Source organism: Lolium perenne, chromosome 4 (genome assembly GCF_019359855.2).
Source record: "Lolium perenne isolate Kyuss_39 chromosome 4, Kyuss_2.0, whole genome shotgun sequence".
Taxonomy (NCBI): domain Eukaryota; kingdom Viridiplantae; phylum Streptophyta; class Magnoliopsida; order Poales; family Poaceae; genus Lolium; species Lolium perenne.
The window spans coordinates 169455869-169476969 of NC_067247.2; the positions used below are offsets into that span (position 1 = coordinate 169455869).

The 21101-nt window shown below is 41.3% G+C and overlaps 2 protein-coding genes across 2 annotated transcripts; one reads left to right on the top strand and one right to left on the bottom strand.

Annotated features, from left to right (window-relative positions):
- The first annotated feature begins 5603 nt into the window (after positions 1 to 5603).
- LOC127347438 (NAC domain-containing protein 40-like) lies at positions 5604 to 6649 on the top strand. Its single transcript, XM_071829244.1, has 3 exons — positions 5604 to 5871; positions 6265 to 6530; positions 6623 to 6649. The coding sequence occupies exons 1-3, from the start codon at positions 5604 to 5606 to the stop codon at positions 6647 to 6649; spliced, it is 561 nt and encodes a 186-aa protein (XP_071685345.1).
- Positions 6650 to 10350: 3701 nt separating this feature from the next.
- On the bottom strand, positions 10351 to 18956 carry LOC127347437 (long chain acyl-CoA synthetase 6, peroxisomal). Its single transcript, XM_051373627.2, has 24 exons — positions 18713 to 18956; positions 18477 to 18537; positions 18299 to 18376; positions 17397 to 17468; positions 17227 to 17308; positions 16969 to 17074; positions 16814 to 16890; positions 15985 to 16029; positions 15802 to 15888; positions 14908 to 14997; positions 14728 to 14807; positions 14537 to 14630; positions 13908 to 13996; positions 13721 to 13809; positions 13065 to 13194; positions 12859 to 12977; positions 12339 to 12462; positions 12152 to 12238; positions 11683 to 11786; positions 11519 to 11604; positions 11153 to 11239; positions 10957 to 11043; positions 10744 to 10884; positions 10351 to 10636 (listed from the first exon to the last, which is right to left on the bottom strand). The coding sequence occupies exons 1-23, from the start codon at positions 18831 to 18833 to the stop codon at positions 10789 to 10791; spliced, it is 2091 nt and encodes a 696-aa protein (XP_051229587.2). The 5' UTR covers positions 18834 to 18956; the 3' UTR covers positions 10351 to 10636; positions 10744 to 10788.
- Positions 18957 to 21101: the final 2145 nt, after the last annotated feature.

Sequence of the window (21101 nt, forward strand, 5' to 3'; positions counted from 1 at the left end):
GTCGCCTGCAGCCGGAAAGGATCCCCTCTTCCGCGTGCCCTCCGTGAGGCTCTTTTATATCAGACTGCGGGGAGCTGCGCTGCCAGTCGCAAAACTACCTCTCCGAAGTGTTCGGCTGAGGCCCTCATCCAAATACAGGTCGCTGCCCATTGATCTTATCTAACCAAACAAGACTTCCAAAGGTTGAACTAATCATGTGAGCCAGCGGCCATCGGCAACCATGGTCGTGCGTGTTTGTTGAAAGCAACCAGCTGAGCCATACGTGCCCATGTCAAGAGCTGAACTGATTTATTTGCTAGTTAAGAACTAAACGATCGATCAATCGTCTGTGTATTTACTGCTCTATATACACACTAATTTTCTTCCTGGCAGCTCGTCCTACTCATAATCATTTCCTTGAGAGAGATTCTATGTATTTTCTAGACATGCAGAATTCTTAGCTCACGTGTGTGTGCACGTTCCCCTCAATGCTTTTCAATCCATTGCTAACACCTGAACTGAAATACTTCTGTCCCTCTCATGTGCAATACTTGTTATATCCTCTTTCTTTTATTTGATGAGAAATCTTGCAGATATTTTGCACACCCTTGGAATTGTGATTTGAAGTTTATTTAATCTATAAATCATGACAAAATATCATCAAACAAGGTTCACTTCATATCAGACAAGTATTAAGATTCGGAGGGAGTATCATTTTCATATATGTGCCAACTAACTTATGTATTTTAGTGTGTCAAAAATGACATCACAAAATTATGTCACTGTCATTTGTATTGAGCTTTTTATGGGAAATGCCCTTCCGGTACCAAACCTGATAGGTATATGGAGATTGGAAAAGTATCCGTTGGTTGCTAAATGACACTCTTTGGTGGGGAGGCGCAAACTAGTTGTCATTCCTATTTGCATTTTCCTTCTTTACCTTGGGCCAGTGGCGAATTCAGCTTAACATGCCAAGGTGGTCCATGATACATCTAAATTGTATTCATAAACTTTGTATTTTATATGTCACATTTTAACATATTTGCATCATGATAAAAGTCACCATTATGCTTCTTACACTGTTTTCCGTGATTTTCCATCAAGTTCTCTTTATTTTTGTTTAACTCTACAGAACCGGGGCGGCCATTCTGGCGATTCCCATGTCTCTCTATATGTGGCACTAGCGCATGCTCCCCCCCCCCGCGGCTCTTGATAAAATGTTTTGTTCTCTTTATTAGAATTGTACACTACTAGAAAAAAAGCTTAGTCATAACTAGCAGTGACGCACCAGAAAGAGATGCTCCACTGCTAGCCTTGTTACCAGTGGCGCACCTGATCAGCAGTGCGCCACCACTTAGTGATCCACTTGAAAACAACATCAACATTATCTATCTTAATGCTTTGGTATATATTCTACTTAATAGTCGTACATAGCACGTCATTCTGTGGTATAACGGTTGGACCAAGAGATCATATGATATGCCTATGGCTCGCAAGGGCTATAATATTTAAGGATGTGCTGATCATAAATCCTATCTATGTTAGATTATTTACACATATAAATGTGATTAACTTTATTTTTATCTCATATTTATGCTTAGCTGCAGGTGAAACTTCAACTCTAGCCTATCTTCATCCAATGACATGGCTTATAAGATACAAAATAAACTGGAAAGGTCCGACAAACGTAAGGTTACTCAAGGCATGATTGCTTTGAGCACGCTGAAGCCTTGGGCACTGCTGGTGGCATCCTCACCTCCTGGAATTCAAGGGATTTCAAATGTTGCTATGCTGTTACGAACAGCAGATCGCTCACTGTCCACCTACATTCAGAGGTTTCAGACTTTCATTTTTGGGCGACTAATGTCTACGGTCCAACAGTTGATTCAAAGAGAGATGGTTTCTTTGAGGAAATTAGGCAGATTGAACCACTTATCGATGGGCCTTGGATAGTGGCAGGAGACTTCAATACAGTTCGCTCGGGAGAGGACAGAAGTTCGGGCAGAGCTCCCTTATCAGAGACGCGACGGTTTAACAATGCAGTTAGAGACTTGCTTCTGCAGGAACTGCCGCTCTTGGACAGAGACTTCACCTGGTCCAACCTCCAACACCCTCCGATTCTGACGAGAATTGACAGAGTTTTCATCAATGCAAACTGGGACACTCTCTTGCCTAATACAACGTTACATTCTGTTCCAAGGATCACCTCGGATCACTGTCCGCTGAAGATTGAAGCCTCTACTACGATTCCTCGACCCAGGATTTTTCGTTATGAAAATAACTGGAAATACAGACAGGGTTTTGTGGACTTGATAGCTCAGACTTGGCGGCAATTTCCCCTGGCTACGGACACGGCTAAGTGTCTAGCTCAAAATCTGAAGCAACTAAGAAGGAATATTGGAGCTTGGAGGAAAACTTTAAAATCTGATAGGGTCCTGTTGGATACCAACAAGTTTGTGCTGGCGTTCTTTGATTGGCTCGAGGAAGGGAGGCCCCTGTCGCAACTTGAAGTTTTCTTCAGAAGCATGGTCAAACAAAAGATCGAGGACCTAGTTCACATCATTGCTGTGGCGGCTAGGCAAAGGGGGAAGATCAACTGGTGTGTACTGGGCGATGAAGACACAAGGTTTTACCATGCAAGAGCCTCGGCTAGATGCAAAAACAATCCGGTCAAGGTTATTTTCCATGAGGGACTACCTCACTTCTCTCAGGAGGCTAAGCTAAACATTATGACAGACTTTTATAGAAATATCATGGGGACAGCAATACCCTTTTCCTCGGTTCTGGATTTTCAGCATCTATACCCAAATAGGATAAACCTCTCTAGTTTATCTCAACCCTTCAGTGAACATGAGATTCTTTGTGCTATTAAAGGAATTCCAAGGGATAAAAGTCCAGGACCTGATGGCTTTGGCTCGGGATTCTATCAGGATTTTTGGCAGATAATCAAAAATGATATTCTAAAATTCTTTGATCAGTTCTATCGAGGTGAACTGAAACTTCAAGGCATCAACAGATCTTTTATGATCTTGCTACGCAAAAAGGAAAATAACAATGAACCAACCAACTACAGGCCGATCTCACTGTTAAACTGTACGGTTAAATGGATTACCAAGATCCTTGCAACACGTCTCCAAGCCATGATTAAGCTTCTAGTCGATGCAGACCAGTCAGGCTTTGTCAAAACGAGATGCATTGCGGATAATTTTATGTATGCAATGGATTTGGTGCAAACTTGCAGGAAACGTAAGAAGAAGGCAATGATATTGAAATTGGATTTCAGTAAAGCTTTTGACACCGTCTCATGGGAAGCCCTTTTCTCTATCATGCATATTAGAGGTTTTGATGGGAAATGGATGTCTTGGATAGAAGAACTGCTCACCTCGGCCAAAACAACCATTCTGCTCAATGGAATACCTGGAAAATGGATTAATATTAAAAGAGGTTTACGGCAGGGGGATCCATTATCCCCACTGTTGTTCATTGTGGTGGTGGATGTTCTTCAGCAAGCCATCAAACAAGCTGCCCTCAATGGACTGCTTCGCCACCCTATTTTAGAGTATCAACCATGTCCGGTGTTACAATATGCTGACGACACACTTATTGTTCTACAAGGAGATGTACAGCAAGCACGTATCTTAAAGGAAATTTTGGACAGCTTTGCAATCTCCACTGGGCTCAAGATTAACTACAATAAATCGACTTTCGTCCCCATAAACCTGTCCTTACAAGAAGGAGAGGAAATCGCGGAGGCTCTCAACTGTGAAGTGTCCTCCTTCCCCCAGACGTACTTGGGCCTACCCCTCTCCGATTCTAAACTGCCAAAAGAGGTCTTTCTACCTTATATCTCTTCGGTAGAAAAAAGAATTAGTTTCTCTCTAGACTTTATCACCCACGGGGGAAGGCTTACTCTTACTAAATCGGTTTTAACCGCCTTGCCTGCATATATTATGTCGTGTATCCAGCTCCCCCAATGGGTTATTGATGAAATAGAGAGACTGTTGCGAGCTTTCTTCTGGAAGGGCAAAAGTTCAGTGAATGGCAGTGACTGCTTAGTTGCCTGGGATCATGTTTGTAGGAGCTTGGAAGAAGGAGGACTGGGCATCAAGAACCTTAAAATTCAAAACCAATGCCTTCTCACGAAGTATGCTCACCGCTTCTTGACTGAACCCAATTCTCCATGGGCCAGATGGGTTTCAGCCGCCCATCTGCAAGATAAGGACTTAGGAGACAGTTCTGCACATCACTCTAGAGCCTGGAATCAAATCAACAGTTTGATTGAGACTTATAGAAACACTACTTGTGTGCAGATTGGGAATGGGATTAGTACATCCTTATGGAAGGACAAGTGGACAACTTCAGGTCCTCTTTGCCTACAGTTCCCGGCTCTCTTCTCACACGCCATCAGACCGAATATCTCGGTCGCCGACTGTTGGAGGAATGGATCTTGGGTAATACCCCTGAAACACATCACTTCCGAGAGGGCAGCTCAGGAGAAGGACGTGTTGTTGCTTTTCTTGCAATCCTGCACTCTTCAATACACAGAAGGGGATAAAAGGGGTTGGCGCTTCGATATGTCGGATTCGTTTTCCGTCAAAAATCTCTACAGTATCATCAATTGGGGTGGCTTAAGACATGTCAGTTTTGACTCTATTTGGAATTGTGCTGCACCAAAAAAATGCAAGCTCTTTGCTTGGCTGCTGAGTAAAGGGAGGATCAAAGTGAGATCAGTTTTGATACGACAGAACATTGTTAATGATGACAGTTGCCCCTTTGGGTGTAACGCGAGAGAGACGGTGGAGCACTTTGCTTTGGACTGTACACATACGACCCAAATCCTTGCTCTACTAGGGATTGACCTGGCCGGTCTTTCCAATCTCTCTGATATTTTTTATGCCGCCAGAGATAGATGTGCAGGTCCAAAAAAGAAAGCCTGGGATCTAGTCATTACAGCAGCGTTGTGGAGCATTTGGCTGTCTAGAAATAGAAAGATTTTTGATGATCTGCAGATTCCAAACCATATTGTTGCCCAACAATGCATCGACACATGCAAACTATGGTCGGCTAGAGCCAGGAAAGAGGAGAGAGTTGCGCTCTCCCTCTGGTCTTTAGGTTGGACAGTGTGAGAGAGGTTCTTTGGTCTGTTCCTTGTGATGTTTTCCTCGTTTTTTTTTTATTTCCTGTATAGTCTATGCTCTGTCCTCCCTGTTTTTCTCAGGTTTTGTAACTTCTTGAGCTGCCTTAGCTCCTCTTTTAATAAAATTGTAGGTAGGGGTGATCCCCTTCCGATTTCCTCAAAAAAAAAAAAAAAACCGCATGGCGAAAAAGTTAATATTTCAAAAAAATCTATAATTTTGTAGGAAAACGTTCGCAGCAATTGGACCCAATTGGAAGGAGTCTGTGGGTCTTGCCGCTTAACCAACTCCACAAGCGCGGTCCATCCAAGTTCGAAGTTGCCCACTCTTGTGGAGAAAGAAATCGGATGCAAATACAACTACTAGCCTTAATCGATTATTATTACAACTCCCTGCGTCATTACCAGCAACGGCATACCTAAACATACATCCGTGTCCCTGTCGTAACCCCATGTAAACACATCCCACCATCCCATCTCTTTCCGTCCAATGGAGCAGGCCGACGGCTCCTCCGCTGCAATCGAGATGATCCCCGACGGTGACTCGACCATGACGGCACCGGAGGGGAAGATGATCCAGAGCAGAGGGAAGCATGAGCTAGTGCCGCAGCTGCGGTTCCCCCGGGGATACCACTTCCTTCCGACCGACCTAGAGCTCGTCGATGTCTACCTCCGCAGAAGGATTGAAGGCAAGGAGCTGCCGCTGGACATCTTTATGGACGTCCAACTCCTCAAGTGGGAGCCCGCCAAGCTCATCGGTAATTAAGCAAACCGATCAGTACTGCCTCATTTGATCTCAAATGCTACTCCCCCCACACCTAGTAGATGAATCCATCTATCTTGTCCTAGCTAAATGCTGGATGAATTGAACGATCTTTATTTGCAATTCGGCAACATGTACAGATTCATGCATAGATACTTCCTAATTGATTTACTACGGTAGATTGATCTCCCCGTCTTAATTAGTATTTTTTTGCAATTAGTACTAGTTAAATCTTGACTGAAATTGAGTTGATCTTACTTTTTCTTCTCGATTAACCCTAGTCAAATGCAGGCTTCTTTTGTCGATCTAAACCCGAATATACCTAGTCAAATGCAGGCTGAATGAATCTACTACGTGGTTGATTAATTTGATTTTTGATGTAACATAGCCGAGCGCAGGGCCTACGGCGAGGATAGGTATTTCTTCTTCACGATGAAGGAGTGGCCGTCGAACAAGAATGGCCAGCCGCGCCGGAAGCTGCGGGTGGAGGGAGTGGCGGCTAGCTGGAAGACGACGGGCGGCGTGAAGAATATATACCGTCCTGGGACGGACGAGGCTGTCGGGACAATGAGGATGCTCACCTACAGCTCCAACCGCCCCAACGAGGACGAGGACGAGTACACCATGAAGGAGTACGTCTTGGAAGGATCCAAGGTGCGTACGCTAAACATGCATTCCTATCCTCCGCGTTTGAAATCAAAAGTCCGAAAATTGTCTGAAATTTGTCTAAATTTGGATATATGTAGACACTAATAGCATCTAGATACATCTAAATTTTTGACAAATCTCACACAAGTTTCATGGGACGGAGGGAGGACCATAGATAGAGTATATACACTAGTCTCTGTTTCATAACATAAGATGTTTGACAAATTTTGAGCATATAATTCCTTTATTTTGAAATGCATCTTAGACACATTTTAAAATGTAAAAAATGTGAAACAAAAAATTCGCACGAACATCCACAAAGTCGTTTCATGAAAACTCGACCTATAGCGGCGTGTGTAAAAAAGACATCTTTGCTGAAAATAAGGCTTTTAACAAGATTTTTTTACATGGACAGTAAAGAATATTGGTTTTTGCGAAACTTAACAAAACGCACATATATTGTGGAGATGTGCATGTAGAATTTTTTATCAAAAAATTTCGATACTTAAAAAATGTTTCTTTTTGGAAGAGGGGGTATAGGACCTGAGAGCCGAATTAAATTTCTGAAGATTTTCTTAATAACATCTTATATTGTGGGGTGGAGGGATTAACCTCCGACTTGCACATACAATTAATCATCTCCCGGGTCTGGTTGATCGTAGTTCATCGACCGGAACAAGAACTCTGTCAAGTGTAATTCTGTTGGTCTAGCCTCTTCTTCAAATGTTTGTGTTCTGATGAAGTGGTTAACCATTTTTTTTTTCACACCCCAAATAAAAATATAAGCTTTGTTAGTGATGTAATACGTACCTTCTGTTTTTTTATTTTAAATGTCTAACTGGTTACATATTTGGAATATAACACGTACTACAATTTGTCTCAAAAAATACATCCATGGCATCAATTGTCAAAATTATGATGAGCGTACATTGTTAGTGATCACGCATGGCCCCTTGCAGCAGAAAATAAATATTGCATAGGAGACTAATATTTGTAGGTGCACACAAGGAATATGACATTGCTATTTGCACATGGAGAAAAGACAGAAAATAAATTTAATGATTATAGAGACCAAAGAAGTTCTGGTGGGCTCAAATCATCTCTCCGATTTACAGTCTGTTTTTAGTCTCTTTTTTTCAGGGCTGGTTTCGTATCGATAAGGATTTCAAGTCTAAATCCATATCGGAAAATTTTGACTAACATGTCTGTGCTCTTTTGTTACTACAACAGTAACATAGAAGTTGCCAATCTATTTTGCACAATTTTCCAAGTGGCAACTTTATAAATCATCAGTTGGCAACTTTGAAGATGAAAAAAGAGAGCAGTTGAAACATACCATAATGGAGTTTAGTTTGAAAGATCTCGCGTGAGTAAGGCGGTAGTGAAAATGAAGCCTAAATCAGGTTTTGAGTTCAAAGATCTCGGAGACTAAGGCGGCAGTAATTGTGTGTGCATGCCCTCTCTCCACTATTCTTCCCATGTGTGCATGCATCGGCACAAAGAGGCTAGTGCGTGCTCGTTCGTTCTGTATCAGTATGATGGTCACTGTTTTGTCAAAGTCCTTTTTTTAGGTGTACTATATGTCACAGTTCTATCTTACAGAGTTTCACAAGTAGTACTACCTGCGCTAAATAAGGCCTATATTTATTTTCAAAAGTCAAACAAAGTAAGGTTTGACCAAGTTTTAAAAATAAATTAGTAGCATGTACAATACAAAATCAATATCTTTTGATACACCATACAATATATTTTCATATGATATCTTATACAATATTATCATATTCTTTTTAAAAAGTCAAGCTAAGTAAACTTTGATTGAACTTTTGAAAAAATATTAACAATGATAATATTGGTGGACCATGTCAATGAATATCCAAACTGGTGTCCTTTTGAAACAAAACTGGATGGATATTCATTAGGGTGCTAGAAGTACTTACTAGTGATAGACTAGGAGTATAGCGGCGGCGTACTAATCACCTACGGTACTACTAACAGGTCTTCTAAATGGTTGCAGACGAATCAGTGGGTCCTTTGCACAATAAAGGAGAAGGAACGCTGCAATGCAAAACAAAACAAAGACAAGAACGCCAGTGGTGGTAAAGACGAGAAACGCAAGAGGGGAACTGACACTTGCGTGGAGCCAAAGACGACCAAGAGGAAGAAGACCTCCCAGCCACAGGAAACCCAAGAGCAACAGCAGCAAGAGCTCACAACTGCCACATCTTACGGTCCGCCACCATTGCTAGGACATGAGCAAGATGATCATCACCAAGCTTTGCAGGCTGAAGAAGGCGTCATGGTGTTTGAGGGGCCAAGCCCGGTGATCCAAGTCGTTGCCCCACACGGGGACCCGATTGGTGGAGATCAGCCTTATTGCCACGACGCCTCCACGCCGCAGGAGACAACGCCATGGGATGGACCTGGCGAACCACCATTGATGACGCACCATCAGCAAGGTTACCAAGCTTTAATGGAAGAACAGTTCCACGCCCTACATGAAGACTACATGCTGGAACACCACCAGTTCGCTGCTATGGAGGAAGTGCAGCAAGAGTACCCAATGTTCCAGTATCAGCGACAGCAGCAACCATGCAACACACACGAGTTGTTGCCTCCTCATGGAGGGCCAGATCCTGGGCTGCCATCGGAAGAAGCCTATCCCTACTTTGACAGTGATGTCGGCAAGATGAATGACGCCGCCTCCCCAGTAGTGCCCCAAGTGACAAGTTATGATCCAGCTGCTAATCATCAGTTCGATCCAATTCATTTGGCACGCAACGGTGGTAGCAGCGATGCAGCAATGGCATTACCAGATCAAGGGAACAACCAAACTTTGCACATATATCAATATGGTAGCATGCAGTTCCAGCTTTTGCAGTACCAGTTTCAGTATGGGCTTGGAACGCAAGGATATCATGGGGATATCACGGGAACATTGCAAAACGTACCACAGTTCCTACCGGAATCGGGTAAACCTCCAGAAACAAGTCCTGACACTGTGCTCGGAGGGCCAGATCCTGGGCTACCGTCGGAAAACAACCCTCACGGCGATGCTGGCATGAAGAATGGTGGCGCCTCAACAATGGCTACAAATGATGGTTCAGCTGCTGATAATCAGTTCAATCCATTTGATACCTTGGGTCATAATTTTGATGATAACCCTGCAGGCAATGGGGATGTAACAATGGGATTACCAGATCAAGAGCGCAACCAAGCTTTGCAGATGCGCCCTCATGGCGCCCAGTGGTTGTGTGGGGAACATCAAGGTGCGGATATGGAAAGTTGTTTCCGCTGTGCCACCACATGTGCACTGTATCATTCTAATTAGGAGGGGAAGTACCTGCGTTTATTATTGGCAGACACACAAACAGTAACACTTTATCGTTCTCTTTTGCATTTTGTGCTCACGCACGAACAGTAATACTATGCCTGCCGTTTATCCCTAAATAGTTGTCGCAGATTTTGGCAAAATGTAGGCTAAAGTCCGTCTAGGTTCATTCACCTTGCGACAAGTATTTTTTTTCGATAAAGGATGCTTTATTACTTTAAAAAGCAATTACATCCAGTGCGACAAGTATTTAGCAGTCTAGGTTAGTAAACTAATGGGACACTGCATCCATCTTGCAGTTACGGTCTTGTATTATTAAGCAGTATTTTTTTGAATTGCCTAAACTATAGAGTTTCTCTTTTGCAAGATATTTTAGATTATTCAAATTTAAAATATATGTCAGGTCATATGGTAAGAAGCAACATTCAGAATTACTGAAGTTGTAACTAGTTGTGCACTATGTGGAGAAAACAAGTTAGCTGTTAGAACATAGTGCAGTGTTATCATGTAGAATCCATAGCAGCTTAATTCCAGATTTTACATACACTTGCTTTTCTCGTAATATTACACATGTGGCATACCAAGATCGTTTGCACGTAATGTCTTACGAACTGTTTAGGGCACCAATCTGTTATTCTATATGTATCTTTACAATGGGAGGATTACATGTGTGTATATTGTATGAAAACAGGAAAACAAGTTAAAAAGATGCATACACTGGGCATTAAGTTATATTTGACCACGATTACCAAATTAACTGCACCAACACTGCCTCAGGCTGTTCCTGCACATGGGAGGATGTGTTCAAGAGTTACCATCACAATTACTTGCAGAGTCAGTAGAAGGCAACCAGCCCTTTCATGATATGGAGTGAACAATTGTGAAGCCTACCTTGATTAACTGCTTATGTTGATCATTAGTTCATTACTTGAGTAATCACAACTTGGGCCTAGCTGACTCTGCCTCATTCAGTTGTGCATACATGTCGGTGATTTCTTTTGCGAAATACGCCTTTGCTTGTGGTCTTTTGACCTATAAAATTATGAAAATGAAGTGTCAGCGTTTCTGTATTTCAATCCCCTCGAACAGCATTGATGGGCCTACCTTGAATGTTGGTGTCAGGAGACCATTTTCTAGCGTGAATGGTTCAGCGACAAGAGTAATAGCTTTGACAAACTCAAAACCTCGTAGCTGGTACAACAATAAACATAGAAGTATTATTAGGGAACATTCGACCACGTCCATAATAAAGTTTTTACTGATGGAGAGAGTATGCAACATCAGCAGTTCAGAGAGAAACCTGTGCTTCCTTCCCAATAGAATCCATGTCCGCTAGCACAGCAGCTCTTGCTCTAGGATCAGCACATAGCTGTCTTAAGTCATCATACTACAGGTTAACAAGGACAGATTAGAGCATACACATGCAATGCAAATATTTAATCTTATTTGTAGTTCTACTTTTACTGAAGTGGAATCAGTATTTTCTGGATTAGACATATTTCACCATTCCGGAATTTCGAACATACGAGGGAAAAACATATTAGACAGTTTACATTTCCATATAACCGGTATTTTCTAGTTAGGATTCCTCTTATTATGTGTTCTCAAGAGATGAAGAGAAAGTGATGCATGCATGCAACAATCAAAGAACGTCAAAGAATATTACCTGGATTCCTTCTGATACAGCCCAAGCCTTCAACACCTCTGGCTCAACTGCTATAACGGCAACTAGAGAAGAATTAAAGCTATCGCCTGCATCAAAAACCAATATATTAAAAATATGCATGGACGACCTAGTAGTTAACAAAAAATAGAAAATCGTGGTATTACCATATACAAAGGACTGGGCAATGAACTTGCACTTGGCATAGACATTCTCAATCTTCTCTGGAGCTATGTATTCTCCTTGAGCTAGCTTGAAAATGTTCTTTTTCCTTGAGGAAGGGACATATACAAATTAGTAATTAGAAGAGAAGCCAGAGAACTATAGAGAGCAAACAGGGTCCAGTGGGGGTGGGGGGTATATATTAAATGAAATGCACTGGCTATCTCGTCCTTTTTCATCATGTATTGTGCAAGTCAAGTTGAAAGTTCGCTAGATAATGGATTCACTCCATTCCAACTTGGACGAATCTATGGAAACTTCTGTATAATTATGGTTGGTATTTAATGGAGTATAGAAGCAACAGACAGATGCAATAGATATACCACTCCAAATAAAAAGCACAGATCACACATTGTCATCTTGGTTACAAAAGAAAGACATCATGGAAATATGGAGTGTATCTTTCATTTTTACCTATCTATAATCTTTAGGCGCCCTCCAGGCAGCCACAAACCTATATCCCCAGTATGCAACCAACCATCCTCATCAATGACCTCTCTTCTGCATTTTACAGAACACACCATTTAAATATCAAATGACAAGGTACATGATAAATCTTACTTAAAAAATGCATAAAAGAGGTGAGAGGATATCAAGTTACGTTTGAACTTCATCTTTATAGTAACCGTGGAATATTATAGGTCCCCGGACACAAATTTCTCCACGAGGATATGGTTGATCCTCGGAAGTGTAGTTCATTTCAGGGACATCCACAAGTTTAACCTCTGAAAATGAAAACAAGATTTGCATCATGAAAGCATGTGATCTTACAGTGCAACAACAACAACATCAAAGCCTTTTTTCCCAAGCAAGTTCAGTGCAAATTTATGAAATAAAGATGGAACATATTTTCATTTGTTACATAAGAATAAGAATATATACGTCTTTCACAACAATTAGCCCAATTTTATTCCTGAAGAACATCATCCAATTGGCTTGCATGTTTGTGTCTTGCTTAATGGCAGAATCAAACAAATTGAGAAACTTAAAAGTAACTCCCAAAAAAAATGTGGACCATAAACTACAAAATAAAGATGATATGGGATACAATTGATCTCATGAGCAATTAGCATCAGTATAAGCTAGCATATCAGATTCCGTCCCTGCAAAATGGAGCTTACCACAAGCAGGATTTGGAGATCCAACATGACCAATTAATTTATCACCAACATCCATTGTAGTAATGACACACGATGTTTCTGTCATTCCATAGCCTTCAAGAATTTCACCACCAAAGCATCTATAGCAGAAAGTACTACGATTAAGAAAGCCAGGTTCTAAATAATCATCATGCAGCACTAATGGAGGGCAAAGGAAGTTAGATTACATTCTGAGGAATTCCATTACATCTGGTGACAATGGAGAAGCGCCTGAGGACATAAGTCTTACTCGTCCACCAAGCCTAGCTTTTATTTTGTTAAATACCAGCTTATCCCACACTGGGGATGGATTCCGTCCTAATGACATCAAGAATAAAATATTCATTCATTATACATATTGGTGGTAAAAACATTGTATCAAATGATGTCATGTAGACGAGATAGTAAGTTAATAATATGTGATGTATGTTAGGAAGCTTTCAAGTTATTTGAAAAGCTTCCGGCTTCCATTTCTCGCACATATAAATCTATCTCATTTTACGACTAGTGACCTACATGAAGATCATTTGTACATGAGAGTCCGAATGACTGGCAGCAGTGCAGCACCTTATGTTTCTAGCTGATAAATATATTTGACAATGTGTAATCACTAAACTATGTCATATGAAAAAATTTGAGAAAGAGAAAATAGGAATTCTCAGTTAATAACTTTAGGGTGGCTTGATGCTGCACTGACACAGGTATTTTCATAGCAGGTTATTATATTAACAGTGAACTAAAAAATTATCGGTTGACTCAAGTATAACTAATAATGGATAATTGAAGGGGCCATGTTAAGCTTTACAGATGCGAGTACCAAAAAAACCTTTAGCTAATTCCTTACCATTAATAATAGCTTGCCTCTTGGCATTATATGCAGCATTAAATAATCGTTCTTTCAACCCACCAGACTCCTTCACAGCATTTGTAATTCTACATAAACAAGCCAGAAAGATATGTGAGGGTACTATCACTATGATACCAAAGAGGAAAATATCAAAAAATCAGAATTACTGGTACAGTTGTATTACGCAGCATAAATTCTGTTATATAACCGGGGAACACTTGCGAATATTGTTGGTCTCAGAGTAGCAAGATCATCCATCAGCTTCAAACTATCCTGGAATTAATTGAAATTACTCATAAAAAGATGAAAAGAAGTTCACGGTTAAAGGTATAAGATTATTATGGCATTGCAAAATAAATATAAATATCTGTAACTGCAACAAAAAGTGCTCACTTCTTAGTTCTTACAGATTGGAAGTTGATTGGTGCAGACAAGAGAAGTCTGCACTGGATAGCAATGTGATGGGTGTATTGTGCCAAGGTGAAACGGTTTGAAAAAAAAAAAAGTTGTTTTTTTTAAATGGAGGTGGTGATGTAGCAACCAACAGACAAGGTACAACTAAAATATTATCTTCAAGCCAAATGGTCCTTCTAAGGATTAATGATCTTCGATTAATAATTGAATGGCCAAGAAGTTTGGTTTAAGAAACTACTTAAATGTGAAACATGAAACTGGATAATCCGATCCTTACTTAAGTCTGGCAATAACTTACAGAAGAACTACCATAATTGTTCCACATGTCATGCAATTATTTAAATGATTATACAAAGCAATTCATAAACATATTATCCTAAGTATTCCAGATCTGCATACCCCTTGGTAGAACCCAATGGCAACACCGCGATTAAGCAACCATATTTGGTTTGTTCTCTCGTAGATGTGTGCCAAAGGTAGATATGAGATGTACCTGAGGAGTGCCAGGTAGTATTGTCAAAAATATGAACTGGTGTATCTTAAAAGCTACACACGAAAGCAACAGTTATAAATTCAATTGAAAATCTCACACATCCGAGGGGTAAAACTTAATTCCAAAGTCTGATCCTGCTACATTTGCAATAAAATTCGCATGAGAAAGAACAGCTCCCTGAGAAAAAAGATAGGCAGCCAGCTTTACAGATCTGAAAGACAAGGGTACAAGAATCTCAAATATGGAGCAACAAATAATCAGAAGAATGAATGCTTACCTTTGGTGTGCCAGTAGTGCCACTAGTATAGCAGATAGTGGCAGCATCTTCAGGTTTTGGAGGCCGGAAGGGTTGGGGACTCATATATCCCTGAATTAAAGAATAAAGCAAGTCCAAAAATAAAAATGGGGCACATTGATAGAGATGACCAGAAAACTAGAAGAGGTTATATCCTCTATTCAAAATCAAAGCCACTGAAAAATAATGTATGGATATTTTTTACACATGGTTTTCGCATTTCATACTAAACTAAATTTTAACATGTCCAGCATGCACAAATATAAAATGAGTTAATTTTTGAAAGAATTTACCATAGACATATAACTCTGTCTGCAGCCGAATTAATATACAGACCCACCACAACTTGTAGTCATGCAAAGATTGTACAACATACTCATGTAGTCATGTGTATTACATACGAAATGGAAGTAAAGAGTCAATGTGTTTGCAGTTTGCACACACTTACATATTATGTTACACAAGTTTAATCGGGATATAAATTGCACATTCTGGTTAAGCCCAATACAATTGTACCACATATCATGTGCCAACTGCATGGCTTAATAAGGCACCGGTCGAAAATCTCAAATGCATACACACATTCTAAGTACGTAATAAATGCATATTCTAACATAATCACCAGCTAGACGTTGTGTAGGTTTTACACCTGTCTGCAAAGTGTTTCTAACAAACATTCCAGATTGATGTCAGCAGCAATGCCTATAACATTAAGATTTCCCAAGTCCATGTACACATAGGCAATGATTTACAAACTAGTTTAAATAGTATCATGTTGACTTGCAACATTTCATGAAAAGTGACATGTACAGTGTTAAGGATCAACACATCCACGGTTTGTACAGGAAAGTTCAAATGGTTATTCAGATAGCCCACCTGACTGTGTAGCCTGGAGTAGGTTATGATTTCCATTCCAGCAGCTGCAGGTGAAGATGGCAAATTCTCATCGATTCCACCAACTACCTATACAAAAAAAGAAAGGGAAAAAAAGAGCATGGATTTTTAACAACCATGAGTTTTCCAAATTAAATATATTAATTATAAATGATCTACACTTACCACTATAAGGCGAACACAAGGCATTTGAGTTATAAAGCTTAGCAGCTGAAACGAGTAGACAAATATAAGTCGCAGTTCAAATGTACTTTCTTATCAGAGTATATGTCATGGTACAATGTAAAGTCAAATGCAGAATTAATTAGAATCAAAGCACATGTCAAGCCTATTACAAGACCGGACCCTAGACCCACCACATCGTTGATGTGTCTAGGTGGATATGGTTCAGAACCAACACAATTTGGCTATGAAGCACTCCTGAGAGTCAGTAGAGCTATACATAAAGCACCAAGTAGGATGGCATCAACACAAAAAAGCAAGACTTGATTGCCATTTGCCACGAGATTGCTAGCCAGTTGCAAGCCTTACTAGCTAGCACCTGCCAAGGCGTTTCGCCTGCTACAACTGCAGGGTAGGCCTCCAGATGTGCCGGTGGCCTGATCCAGGGAGGGGAGTTTGTACTCCCTCTGTTTTTTCGGTAGTTTTGTTTAGCTTAGCTGGTTTCTTACGCATTTGGATATTTTTTCTCTGTGTGCCTTTGTTTTCGTTCTGTTCCTGCTTTAGTTGTAACCTGTGCCGTCCTGGCATTCTCCTTCTAATAAAAAAAAAGGACCAGTATGACTAAAGTGCCCACAACAGCTTGAACCCAGGCAGTGGAACTGTACATCCCCCCTGCCTCAAAATAAAATAAAATAAAAGTAAGCAAGGTAGGGTCACTTCCTACGGATATCACGATTACATGGTAACGTTACAGGTTATTTGGTGCTCTGCTATCAATGCTATTATAATGTATTGTAAATTTTCTAGATTGGGGTACGGAATTGAAGCTCACAGTGCTTAGGGTTTGAGGAACACAGAAAATAGCTTCCACTGTTGCATGGTTCACAATGAACTGAACTGCATCTGGACCTACAGAAAGTAAGACGCATAAAATTAATCGCTAATGGTTAAAGGGAGAACAATGATCATTCTGCAACATGGACATACCAAGGGTATCATAAAGTGGCACAGAAACATAAGAATATGCAGAACAAGCATTGTCAACTATGATCCATTCAGGTCTGTTTATAAAGTACAGACCAACACGTGCGCCCTGTTTCAGATCAAAAGAATACTCAATGGTAAGTAGAAACAAGCTCCCAGAATGTAAGTGCCATTTTAAGACATTAATATCTAGAGACCTTTTCTGCTTATAGATGATTAGAAAGAAAAGGACAAGTGCCTTTCCAGACCCTGATGACTCACCTCAGGTATTCCATGACAAATAAGACCAGAGCCTATTGCAGTCCTGCTTGTACCAGCTTCACCATATGTCATCCATTTGTAGCTGTAATGTTATTTTGTCACTCAAGGGTTTAGATAAACAACACTGCAGAAGGTAATCCTAAGGCATGAATCAGATAAACAATCCTTACTCTCCAATTGTTCCATCTGCATGGACTCTTGTACCTAGGTATCTATGATCTCTGAAAGTCTCAACTGCGTACCTGATATACCAAGGACACCATACATTAGGAGATTGTTACAGTAGTACAACTGGAAGAATATTAAATACAGCCATATAGACACATTAGGAGCATCTGTTGGGCTAGTAATCTGTATAGGAATTTTTGACATAGCACACTGATTATCCCACTGAAGGTCTATCTAGCTAACCAGCTCACCAGCATGAAGTTTACAGAAACATGTACGACTAAAATTATCATCCCATTCTGTAAATATTTATTTTCTTATCAACCACTTATGCTGCACCAACTCTTTAACTTCGAGTGTTAAGCAAAACCATCAGATGAAAGCTTCTACGTTATGTTCAAGTTATTTTGCAGGTCTTGTTTTTTACAGAGGAAAATTTTCCATACAATTGGACTATTAGGTCTTTGGCAGGAATCCCTCCTGGGAAAAAAAGAGAAAGCAAAGATAAAGACAGTTTCAAGTTGCATTGGTTGCGCCGAACTCATAGATTTTCTACTCATTAGTTATTACAGACAAAAGCAAGTGAGGATCACTTGGATGGCAGTTTCGGGATTTACGCTTTGTGTGTCGCCCTGTGCAGTTGTAAGACTCTTTTCTACGAAATGCACGAAAATGTATTCTCTATAAAACTAATGGAAGAACAGGAAGCGAAATAGCGCTCATAGTTGTACCGGCTAGCATCATGGGCGGTGAGGTAAGCCGGCCTGTGATGAAATCCTCACTCCTGCTTAATTTAACCGGTTGGCTAGTTCCCCATAGCCACCATTCATCTTATTTATTTACTTATAAATAACTGGGGTATTTTACCAGGTTCTGCTCAGGGGAGATTGGAGATGAGCCTTACACGAAATTATCATGCAGCGTCCCAATGTCCGGATTGTCTGGAAACCTGTCTACCAGGCTTATGGGCGACTTTGCAGATCTGCAAAAAGGACGAGAAGAGAAAATGAGTAACCATGAGCCACGATGGCAGCAAAATGCATCATGATAATACACCTCTGCTATAAGACACTGTAACATACCGGTACACGTTCCACTTTCCGGTCTGCAGCTTCTCAGGGAGGACGGCGCTGTAGCCCAGCACTGGAGAAAGTATGCGCACTGAGTTTCTGATGATAGTTTGTTCTCACCAAGCTATCTTTGGACAAAAGTACCAAAATTGGGGCGTGATCCCTGCTTGCTCGCTTGGCACGCGACTGCGGCAGTAGCGTGCGCGGGTACGGCAGGGAGGAAAGGAAGACGGGAATTACGTACGTACCATGGGCGTACTCCCCTGCGGTGGGATTGGCGGCGAGGCCGTCGGAGCTGCGGCGGGCGGCGGTTGCGGGCGGCTGGAGGTGGGCGGAGACGGCGCGGAGGCGGCGGCCGGGTGCGTCCATGGTGGTGGTGGTGGTGGGCAGGGTAGGTGGGGGAAGCCGGAGCTGCCGAGCAGAGGGGAAATGGGAATGTGTATCGCGTGCGAGAACCGCGGAGAGAGACGATGGAGTGTCCAAACAAAACTGGGAAGAAAATGCTTCCAATTTGGTCAGATTCAATTATTAAGAAACTCGTTTCTAGACGAACGCGCGCCAAGATATATCTCCGTCGCTTTCTTATTTTTGTCACGGTGGTACTATTTCTCCATCAACTCAGAACTAACTTCGTTTTTAGTCTTTTATCAAATCTCAGTTGTAAATCATATTGCAGCTTATAACTAACCCAAATCACAATATAAATCAAATGACGTAAGACTTGACTGAGCACGAAGCTAGAGAACTAGTAAATCTCTTTTTTTTTCAAGGCAAAATGCTTTCTTATCTTCGTGTTTTTCAGGAATTAACCACCACCGTATCAATGCTAGATCAGGCGGCTGCCACACCCGTCGCATTTTGGTGCTTGGTTTTTAAGTTTCGCGCGACATGCACATCCATCATCTATATGTTGTTTGGATTTCTCCATGAGTATGTGCACGCACGTGTTAGTATTATCGAATTCACCATTATGCTAACATGTTCAATTATATTAGGTAGTCACTTTCTTCATTTTGCTGCTAACGGCAGCTACCGCTATTGCCAAGTTTCCTCTACCTATGAAGATTGGCCCTTGGGAACTCACTCCTATCAATGGCACGAAGATATTCACTTATTATAGGTTGCATACATTTTCGGCGAATACAAGGTACTTTAGATATCATTCAATGAACATATGTGTCAGTTCTTGAACCAAGGCAACACTATGAGCATCGTCATTGCCTTCTCTACAACAATGAAGTAAAGGGTCCTCCTCTCGTTTAGTATGTCCTTCGGAGGCATGCTATAGCTTAAAATTGCATTACCACCAAATTTAGTGACCTTTTCACAACTACACAAGACAACATATTAAATGCATCATAAAACTCCTCTATCCATCCATTTAGTACCTTGGGGATATGGAAGATGCATCTACACATTGTAAATAATGCATCAACACATGTCTCTAGTAATAACATAAGGTTGGTTTACGAACTGCCTTACAAATGTCTCTTTATGTTTGTTTTTGCAGCAACATATTAAGTGCCTCGTAAAACACCTCTAGGCACCCATTCCATACCTATGACAAAAGGGTGAGCTAATATATGTGTATGGTGCATAAAAAATACATTGTATTTACAAAAAAAAAGTGCCTTGCTGGATTCTATGGTATTGCATTTAGAAAAAATGTCTACGCTGGATTGTATGGAATTGTGATAGAAAAAATACACTGTTTAAAAAAAAGAGTGTTTATACATTGTATTTAAAAATACAAAGGGCTTCAGTAGGCGCTTGAGCTTCCAATATCACAGGATCAATCACACCGTCATAGATTACTTGCAGATGATGCGAGACACCACTCCAACAGCACCCCTATGGTGAGATCGGGCAACTGTACCATCAACATGCAGTTTTACCCCCCCCCCCCTTCAGAACCAGAAGAAAGCTCCCACCGTGCTTGTTGTGCAGTTTTGCGAGGTTAAATAGTCAAACCTAAGACACCTGCGTATTTCGACATTACCATTCTTACTCCTTACCCAATAGTCCAAGACGTTCTTCCGAGAAAAAACAATGTTCCAAAAGTTCACAAAGAATATGTGGCCGGGCTTGTTGTTAACCAGAGAGAAGGCCCATCACACTTTCGCCACGATTAGCTCTGGTGAAAGAGTAGAGAGTATAGACGGGTCCTCCTGGAAATTGCTCGCTAGTGTGCGCGCGCTACCGAGTACCAGTTCATTGAAGGGTTTTATTCGTGGGCTTGGCCCATTTTCACGTTCGAGGTATGTTTCTTTTATGTTGTTACCTTCAGACAGAACTTGTTCCTCCATTGTTCCTTTGTTCCTTCTTATTTCTTCACTGCTCTTTCTGCTCCGGGAGGCGTCTCTCCTCGCCGCCACCACCGCGCCCCGCTTTTCCGGCATGTCTCTGCCACCGCGCCCCGCATTCCGGCGTGTCTCCTCCGCACGCCCGCTTTCGGCGTTTCTCCTCCGCGCACCCACTTCTCGCGTTTCTCCTGCGGTCCCGCGTCCTACGTCGCATTGTTTCCCGTCCCCGTCGAGCACCTCCGCCGCGTTGCTTCCCATCTCGCCAGAATTCTCGTTGCTTCCCGTCGCAGTTGGAGTTGATTCTCCTTTTCTCCGTTGGTACCTATGAGAGGTT